This window comes from Nicotiana tabacum, chromosome 4 (assembly GCF_000715075.1).
Source record: "Nicotiana tabacum cultivar K326 chromosome 4, ASM71507v2, whole genome shotgun sequence".
Classification (NCBI taxonomy): Eukaryota; Viridiplantae; Streptophyta; class Magnoliopsida; order Solanales; family Solanaceae; genus Nicotiana; species Nicotiana tabacum.
Window position 1 is genome coordinate 130,827,646 of NC_134083.1, and position 10,420 is coordinate 130,838,065.

Genomic DNA, 10,420 nt, shown 5'->3' on the forward strand with positions numbered 1-10,420 from the left:
AGAAGTTCTTGATGAAATATGATGTGGTATTTATAAGAGAAGAACGTCATTATGAACCATCATCATGGGACCGTCACTTCGAACTGATGCAGCCACATGAAACCCCAAAAAGGCACTATAAACTGCATAACCAATCATAGAAGGACACGTGTCTCGAGCATTAAATGGAAAAGACGTACATCTCTTCGCTTCTAAAGAAAACATAATGATGTTGGGAAGAGACGACAAGAATTCATGCCATAAATAAACTTATCACTTCCCGAATATTCAGTTGAGTATATTTAGAAAGTGGGAGACTATCTGTATTGGTGGAAAAAACGATATGACGCATGAATTAATGGTATGTTGACAGGTGACATTTGAATGAGATCAATAAAGAATAATGAAGAGGCATGGTTAAAACACCCACAAGATTGATTACAAAGATATTGTATCTGACAACTGGAAAAGAAGAGGTAGACACGGGATATATGAAGACTAAAGAAAAGGAAGATTCATTGGCAGTTACAGATATGGGAAGGGAATCAACATAATCCCTGATTATACGCGATTGTTTATTATTTCCATAACCGGTACGAATAATTGGAGTAACGGACAATTAATGTAATTAATATTAGTAATGAATAGGAATTAAGTGGGGGAAAGCAGTTACATATTGTATCCTTAAATAAACGCCCCTTGCCTTACTTTGTAAGATCATCAAAAAATTTACGAATATATGCAATCAGTCTTTTACTTTTATTTCTCTGCTTGATTGAAGATTCTTACTCTCAATTCTTGGGAGGATACAACAATCATCAATAAGATTTCTTTACCTTTGTTTATTGAATATTAAATTTCAATTACCTTTTACTCTTTTATATTTGAAAAAGTGAAGTAAACTTAGTTATTAGAAACCTGATGACCATAAAAATTATTTTTTTGGTTAAACACTACCCAAGCTCCTCTAGGCATTGCCCATTATTCTGACTTAGCTCCTACCTGTTGAAGTTCTAATCTTGGCGAAGACAAGTTGGAGTACAAGAAACAAAATTAATTTCCCATTTAATATAAATAACAAGAAAGTAACAAATACACCAAAGTTTCACGAAGTAATAACACTTGGCTTAAGTAAAGCAAATTAAGAAATTCGTTCATAACAAAACTTGCTGATTTGGCCTACCAACCTTTGCTTCAGAAAAAAAAAAAACCATTTAGTCAAAACTTTTGCTTCAATTGACTCTTTTAACCGAATCTCTCCATTGGTCCCAGTTAATGGGCTAATGTTTCCCATATTAATCATTGACTGAACGAAGCTTTGAAAGAAGGTATTTTGGTTACTGCTAAATGTGTTGACAATTGAGACAGTTGCTGCACCAGGTGTGGAGAATAACTCTTGATCTGATTGCAGAAGCCCTTGATTACTCTGCAAGTTTGCAAAATAATTATTGTCAAAACTATCGGAGGTTGTAGGATCAAGGTTAGCCAAGGCTGTGGCACTTCCATTTTGAGGACATATTTGCCTTAGGTTGGCCAAATAAGTTGTGTTTAAGGTAGGGTCAGGATTTCCTGTGCCATTGAAATTGTTAAGGCGGGCACTGAATACGCGACATTGTGCACGTCCAAACGTGTGTGCACCTAAAACAATAGAAAACAAAAACGATATCTTTAGTCGATAAAATTGTTCGACTGTCCAAATAGTAATAAGGATATGGTATATATAAAATAGGACAGACGGAGTAATTGATTACCGGATAAGGCAACTAGATCGGTAACGTTAAGGCCAACAGCAGAAAACTTAGCTGTAATGTTGCTTAAGCCTTCAACAGGAGAAGGAATAGAAGTATTGGCTCCTCCCTGGTTTGCTGTTCTGCTGTCTCTTCTCCCTAATGAAACATTCCACGAAGGACCACCTGCCTGTACCCCATTGACATGATAAAAGAATTGATTCAGAAAAGACTTCTTCAATATTTACTCTAAATATTTTGTTGGTAGCTGAAAAGACCCCATTGCGAACAAAGTTTCATCTTGACCCAAAGCGAACAATATTACACAATGTTATATTTAGGCTGATTTAGCCCAACAATTAATGTCAGAGCCCAGGTTCAGCGGAACGAGTATGGGGATGGCAGAGTGATGATGCAGGGCTCGATTTGCTTACCTGTACCAACCGTGGATCGTAGTAGTGGATATCTCACACCGTTAAGAGATCCCTTACTAGACATATATTTTGTGGAGGGTTACATGCAGTTACATTTTGTTTACACGACATACAAATTGTTTACACGGTTAGTGTATATAAATTAAACTCAAAGTATATATATAAGTTTACATACCAAAGAAACTGAGGCTTCTGCAGCAAGAGCAAGAATGTCAGCACAGGATACAACACCAGGGCAAGAACTCTCAACAGCAGATTTGATGTTGTCAACAACATCGAAACCTCTTACGGAATTAGCATTTGGCGCTGCATCTTTCTCACTTACTATATTTGCTGTTGCATTATTATCCAACAAAAGCGAAGCATCACATCCCTGGAAATCACAAGTAACAGAAACACAATTTATCATAAAATAGAATAGAAGTCAGTTAAGAAGTAACAAAGCTATTGTTTTAAGAAATTAAATAGTTAAATCATGGCTTTACGTTGACAAAGCAATCATGGAAATGGAGACGAATGAGGCTGGCCCCAATACGAGAATCAGACTGCAAAGCTTGCTGAATTACATTTTGCACAATGCTTGAAACATTTGAACATGTAGTTGAGTAAAAATTAGCACTCAACTGAGCATTTGATTCATAGAAACTGAAAATTGCTAGTAAAATGCATAATACTGCTAAAGAAGAAGGAGGAGCCATTTTTGTTTGGTAATAAAGAAGTAAAGCTAGCTATAGCTAGACAATTTCTATTACTTGTGTCTCGTGAATAGCTAGAGATCTAGACAATATATACACAATAAGTGCCTTGCTTCCCTGATTTATTCTTGACAATTTCAAACATCATAGTCAAACAAAATAATTTGCTCTGTCTTGTGATATTAGGAAACTTCTACTACTAGTCTACTACAACTTTAGTTTTGTGGAAAATTGTTTAGCCATATGAGACTATATCAACATTTAAGTAAAAAAATAATTTCCACTGCTTTCTTGATTAATTAAAATCTTGTGAAACATGTCCTCGGTTTTTTTTATAATTCGTATTAATAATGAAGAGTTTGAGATGTTACCCACTTCGCACATAAGATATATTTCTATGCTGTGTGAATGATATAGGCAAGTTGTGACAGATTGTGACAGCGTAATGAAAAATCAATTAAGTTGATTAAACATTTTAACATCTTTGATAGAAAGTCCTCAAAGATTCTCCATAATTTAAAAAAATATCAGAATGTGGGCCGCTGAGTTCAAGCCTTCCGTGATGGAGGTATTATCACTTTTATTCCGCACCAGAAACTATTTACATTTTGTAGCCGAAAAAATATATAAAATTTATATAATTTTTGTATATAACATACAAAATGTATATATATACAAACAATATATAAATTTTATACATTCTTTTGGCTAATATTTTTACAGCGGCTATACAATGTCATTTTTTCTTCGTAAGAGGTATTATCACTTTGAAGGGAAAAGGGTTAAATTTGCCCATTTTCTATGCGAAAAAGTTTAATTTTAACTCTCCTTCCAAGATGGACGTCCAGTCCTACATGACACCGGCGTTTTGATGACGGGTAGTATTTAGTTATATATTTATCTCATGTGGCAGCTTGCTTGTTATTTCCGATAACGCGTTGATGAAATTTTATTTATTTTCATTTTACACAAAATTCAAAAATTGTTTATGCATTTTTTTGTCACAAATTTAGTTTTATGACTTTGCTTCCAGAAATCCTTCGTTCAATGATCATCCCTCAAACAAATTCTCTTGTATTCTTACTAAAAGTTTAACTTTTGCTAGCCTCAATTTGTACCCTGTTTGTGTTGATGAGACAGTACCAATGGAAAAATGGGGCCGCAAACAATATGCAATACATTCAATACTGTATCTTTGGGGTAAAATTAGAAAATAACCAGATTTTATGAACAGCTTTGGTAAGAATGAGCCATAAAACATGTGAACCAAAGAAATCCAGATTTAACTAACTGCAAATGCGACTTCAGGTACTCCAGTGAGCAAGTGGCTAAAAAGTACTAAGTTATAACACGTCAACTGTTTATAACACTTAAGTTAATGTTACATATATTAACAACTTACAGCTGTAATTCATTATACAGAGACATTCGTGGTACTCCCAATTAATAGCCTATTTGGCCAACCTTCTATATCACCTTATTTTGAATAGTGTTTTGTCAAAAATATTTTTGATCAGAAATAAATTGTGTTTGTCTAATTAATCTGAGCAATAATTAGTATTTGACAAAGTTTTTAAAAATTATTTTTAAGTATATTTTTCTCAAAAGTATTTTTCAAAAATTATTTCTGGGGATAAGCTACTTTTTTCTAATTCTCCAAAGCTGCTTCTACTTTTACTTAAAATCACATTTTTTTTTCTTCTAAAGAATTGGCCAAATAATTCAACTTTGCAAAAAAAACAAAATTTAAAAAAAAGTAGAATTTTGACCAACTTGGCCAAACATGCTACTATAAGTTAAAGAAAAAAGCAATCATTTTCCTTCCCGACCCCTTGAATTTGTTATCCCTATACTTAGCTACTTTCATAATCATTTATGCTGTCTAATTTAATTTGAACTGTCAGCCATGAGAATACGAAAGCTATTTCCTTGGCAATATATATACATTAAAGTAGTCATTTTTAGGGTCCATGATTGACGAATAAGAACAAACGGATTCAAAATAAATGTTAAACACATATCGTACCAGTAACTGCATTCTAAAACCGCCTTTAGTGGAAATATCATTGCATCCTTTGTCACAATTGATGTAACACAAATTTTTTTTAATATGTTCAAAATAGAATATCACATTTTTATATTTAGAAATAATTTAACTAAAAATATTTTTTTTATCGTTAATGAAATGATTTACGGTCACAAATATCTAAGACTTATTTTAGACATAAGTTTTAAAAGTTTTTTTTATATATATATATATATTTCATGCCTGGTGGCACATAAATTGGGACGAATGGAGTAAATTTCTTGGTCGAAATGAATCTTTCCTTCGACTATACTTTAATGAGCGAAATTTGAAAAAATGAATCTTTAGACATATTTGCTTGGTTGGCTTGGTAACGCGGATACTCTTATTGACAGTTGAATCGCAAAATGTTCCAATCAAATGGAAAATTACACAATTAATTTTTAAATCAAGGGGGATAAAACGAAAAAATAATAGGTAGCACCGCCGATCCTCTGGATATAAGGATTTGGTGAGAGTAGTTGGAGCTTATAAGTACGTATAAACTTTGACTATCTACAGCCATAATTACCTAATCAAAGCAATTGATCTCTAATCTCCCTGCATGTACAACATATTTTACGCGCTAAAAAATAGATTATTAGTACCAGAAAAGGAAGTAAAGATAAACATAAAAGTTAATGTATAGCTAATGGAGCCCAGGAAGGCATTTTGTCAAACAATAATTATTTGCAAGCTTGCTGGTTCGTTTGGTTTTTTCTTCGTGTGTCAACGACAAGTATTGAGTGTTGTTATTTGTCCGAAAGAAATTCGTTTAAAATGTCCAAACAGGGTATTTTTGACCAAAAATATAGATTTTGGTTCAACTAATTAAATTTATACAAATAAGGGTTAATCTTGGTTAATAATAATATTCTAAAGACGAAATTCTCAGTATTATAATAAGTAGCGCGTGGATCTATTCTGAATGTTATGATGATGCACAATAACGACTATCTTCAAGAACCCAAATATAAATAATATAGAATTAAATAGTAATGAATAACAATAAATGACATTTATGTAAATAAATACGAATGAGTCACCCGAGAAAGGATAAAATCAATTGATGTTCTTTCTGACAATGATGAATGATGCGTAATCCTTTGAATATCCAAGTTATTCTCGGATCCAGTAAAAAAGTGTCAACAAGAATCTTAATGAAAAGGTTATTTTTGTATACTTATAAGAAGACCAGATTATCTCCATAAAGTCAAAGTGTATTTTATAAGTGAATATTTCATGTCCCCTAACATTGAGTCTCTTTTTATTTATAGGGAACATATTCTTAGAAATCCTAATAATACAAGTGTAGAGAATATCCACTGGAATATTCTCTTTAATGTTCTATCTTGAAACTAGTCGTTAGAACTCTGTCAACGGTATTCGTTCTCGTCCTCGATCCTTGATGACTCTTCGACCACAACCTTCATTGTTCCTTAAACCTTTCCGACATGTGGATAGATTTTAACCCATACAATTAATCCCTCCGCTCATCGAGGTCGTCCTCGCGGACGAGGTCGATGAGTGAACAGTGTCGTGTGTGATACAATTTTATTGAGCTGGCTATACAGGTCACGGTTGTGGAGACAGGGCAATGTGGCTTTCTAAGACCTGCACATTTTGAATTCTTTGAATTTCCCGGGATGTCCGTTGGAGCCATTTGGTCCAAGAGAAAAGGTGACGCCATGACGCCGTGCGTCATAATGATGTCGTTTCACGACGTGTCGCATAAATTCAATTGTGACCTTTAATTGGTTCTACCGTTTCGATCTTTATGCTAATCATGGCCTGCCGTTTCGATTCTGGTGCCTCCAAATCTTATAAATAGGGGATGATTTGTCGATTTTGGAGCTAATTCCAAACTCCTTCTTCTTCTTAAGCAAGAGCTTCTCCTTCATCTTCTTAAGCAAGAGTTTCTCATTCTCTTCTTCGCAGAATCCTTGCAACTCCCTGTTGTTTTCGAAAGTTTTTTCCTTTTGCTTCACTATTTTTTCTATAACGATGTCCTTGCAATCATAAGATATTCATATGGAAGATCACTCCGTTCCTTTAGACGTTGTTTTTCCCAACCAGGGGGAAGATGGTGGAACTGCCGCCGAGGAGGAAAGTTTACCCACTGTAGAGGAGATTGTACTCCGATATCCCGATGCCAAACCAGACTTCCATAATGCGCCGGAAGTGGTGATGGACCAGTTCAAATCTGCGATGACAGCGGAGTGGTTAGCCGAGCTAAAGGTCAGACTCGGCCTACCTGGTCATGTAGACTTTATCCCAGCAGGCGATGACGAGGTTTGGGTTCACCATCCCGGCTTCTACGCCATTTGCACATACCCGTTCTTGATTGGGTACTCGTTTCCTTTACCGCCACTGATAGAAGACTTATGCCGGTACTACAACGTGTGCCCCGCGCAGCTCACCCCTTATATCTTTAAGGTGGCCATGATGTTGACGAAATTTGCCGAATTGGTCGGCGTCGACATTATAGTGCGCCACCTGATCCATCTCTCTGCCCCTCATTTCTACTGAAGGAACTTGCTGAATCTTTGCCACAGCGGAAGAAAATGTTTGGTGGTTAGGATGGATGACAAAGCTAGTTGGCACTTCTGGCTAGACTACTTCTATATCAGAACCGAAGATGTAATGTCCACCGTCGCAGACTTCCCTGAGGCTTGGAACCCTACTCGTGAGTGCTCGTATTAGATTACATACTTTATGTTTCTAATTTTCTCCTTATTGTAGGTCGGTTAACCTGCTTTCTCCTTTTTGCAGCTACTATTTGGCCTCCTCAGATGATAACCCATATCGTTGATTGGGTTAGACAGATTCTCCCTCATACGTCAGAGGTATGCGATTGGTCGAGCTTCTCACAAAGATTTAGGCCGTCTCCTCCCCCGGTAGGTAATTGTGTCGTACCATTGACGCCTTGATTTCTTTGCCCATGCCCGTTACCTGTGTTGACTTTTCCTTTTTCCGTTTTTCTTTAGCTTCGGCCAGGAGGTCTACGAGGAGATCGAGAACTTCCACACCTTCATTTCGGAAGAGGAAGGCCACTGCACCTTTAGTTTCTGCCCCTTCTTTGACTATGACTGGTCCCCATCTATTCCTATTCACCCTGTTACTGCTTCCGCCTTTGCTTTCTCTTCGACCGTTAAGACTTTGGCCCCTCCTCGCATTGCTTCTCTGTGGTTATGGTAATGCACTTGGAGTACTTGATGTCGAATTGCGCATGGTTATTGATTTTTTAGCAGGGTGGCTTGAGGTATTTCCTATGGACCGGTATTTGGATAGGGTCACGGTTTGCCGTAGAGTTATGTTAAGATCTAATCCTTTGTATTAGATTCGTGTGTTTTGGTTCTACGGTATGTGATATATTCTTAACATTGCATTGTGGTGGTACTTGTGGAGTTTGCGGGACAGTTCTCCTATCTGAATCAGTTTTCTATGATTTGAGTATATTTTGAAGGTTGCTTATTGGTGCACGGGTTATGGCATCAGATTGTATTGATATGGCATGTGGGTTGCACGGGTTATGGCATCAGGTTGTATTGATGTGGCATGTAACTAGAGTGGTCGTGTTGGATGAGATGAGATCATTGGACCTAGGATGGATACTATCGGAACTGATTACAGCATGGTTGGATGGATAATATCGAAAGTCGTCTTAGAAATTTACTATAGTTCTTGTCGAAGGAGACAAAGTACCATGACTTGTTGATCTGATGAATGGTTATGAGTTCTGCGTGTTTCTTTCATCATTGGCAGTGTATGAAGGTTTTGGAATTGAGTCTTGTTTGATATGAGGTTTATTACCGGCATTGTGTTGTTTTGAGCAGCTTCTATGATTAGAAATCATTGCTTCGAGCATTTGAACTTTGTGATATTTGAGTTTGAGTATTTGAGTTATGGTTACGGCTTTTGGTACAACTTGTTCAGACTTATGCAATATGTAGATGCGAAGCTCTGATACCACCTGTCACGACCCATCACGACTAGTCAGATTTTGGGTCGTAACATAACTCAATACCAAAATTAATAGCCCTATCCAGCGACATACTCAACAAATCTGTAAGGAACACCTCCAGAAACTCTCTCATAATTGTTGTCAAGTTCATAGAAGGAACCTCTGCACCAGAGTCCTGAATAAAAGCCAAATATGCTAGATAACCCTTCTTAATCATACATTAAGCCTTCAAGAATGATGTTACCTTACCGGTAGAATTACCAAGCGACTCTCCCCACTCTAATCTAGGCAATGCTGGCATAGTTAAAGTCACAGTCTTAGCGTGACAGTTCAAGATATCATGATATGGAGATAGAAAATCCATACCAAGAATCACCTCAAAATTCACCTTGTCCAACAATAGGAAATCAACCATAGTATCATATCCATTAATAGTAACCATACATGACCGATAAACTCGATCCACTATAATAGAATCTCAAATAGGCCTGGATACATAAATAGGAATATCCAAAGAATCACAAGACATACTCAAATATGATACAAAGTAAGATGACATATACGAATAAGTAGAACCCAAATCAAACAAAACCGAAGCATTTCTATGATAGGCTGAAACAATACCTGTAATGACTACATCAGATGCCTCTGCCTTAGGTCTACCAGGGAAACCATAACAATGAGCATGACCTCCACTAGCCTATCTCCCTCCTCTAGGACGACCTCTAACTGGCTGACCTCTACCTCTAACTGGCTGGGCTCCACTACTAGCTGGATAGAAAGGCGGTATGGCAACTAAGGCTATAATCATATCTTGAGTAACCTAATGAGATATACCACCTAGAAGCCTAAGACAATCTCTCTTAAGATGCCTCAAATCTCCGCACACTAAGCACCCTCTCTGCTGGCATGGTTGCTGGGCTTGAGTCTGACACTGACAACCAAAATAACCATCGTATGAACCATAAACTAGAGATATTTTGTAGAATGACTGCCCTGAATGAGCACCTGAGAACCATGACTAACTAGAGTGCCATGAAAAGTCAGAAGTGTTGAGTGAAATGCCTACCAGAATAGCCTCTACATAAATGACTCTTGCCTCCAGACAAGGTACCGTTGAATCTTCATGAATTTTGAGGCCTTTTATCCTTCACCGCCTTTCTCCCCTGACCATAGATGCGCTCAATCTTCCATGCTATCTCAATTACATGTTGAAAAGTAGTTCTGGTCTCTGTTTTCCTAGCCATACTGAGCTTAATTCAAAAATTAAGCCCCTCAATGAATCTCCCCACCCTCTCAGTCTCGGTGGGAATCAAAATAGCTATATAACAAGACCACTCCACAAACCTCATCTCATACTCTATAATTGACATGCTCTCATGATGGAGATGCTAAAACTGGCTTCACAACTCATCTCTTCTGGTGAATGAAATGAACTTCTCTAGGAAGTGAGTAGAAAACTAAGTCCAAGTGAGAGGAAATGACCCTACTGGCCTGCTCTGCTCATATGTCTATCACCACTTCTTGGTTGATCCTCTCAATTGAAAAGTAGTAAA

The 10,420-nt window shown here is 36.8% G+C and overlaps 1 protein-coding gene across 1 annotated transcript; it reads right to left on the reverse strand.

Moving 5' to 3' along the window:
- Positions 1-1,018: 1,018 nt before the first annotated feature.
- LOC107776863 (peroxidase 15-like) lies at positions 1,019-3,045 on the reverse strand. The gene is made up of 4 exons (XM_016596804.2): positions 2,626-3,045; positions 2,316-2,513; positions 1,731-1,896; positions 1,019-1,617 (listed from the first exon to the last, which is right to left on the reverse strand). Exons 1-4 carry the CDS (start codon positions 2,836-2,838, stop codon positions 1,121-1,123), a joined length of 1,074 nt encoding a protein of 357 aa, XP_016452290.1. The 5' UTR covers positions 2,839-3,045; the 3' UTR covers positions 1,019-1,120.
- Between the last annotated feature and the right edge of the window lie 7,375 nt (positions 3,046-10,420).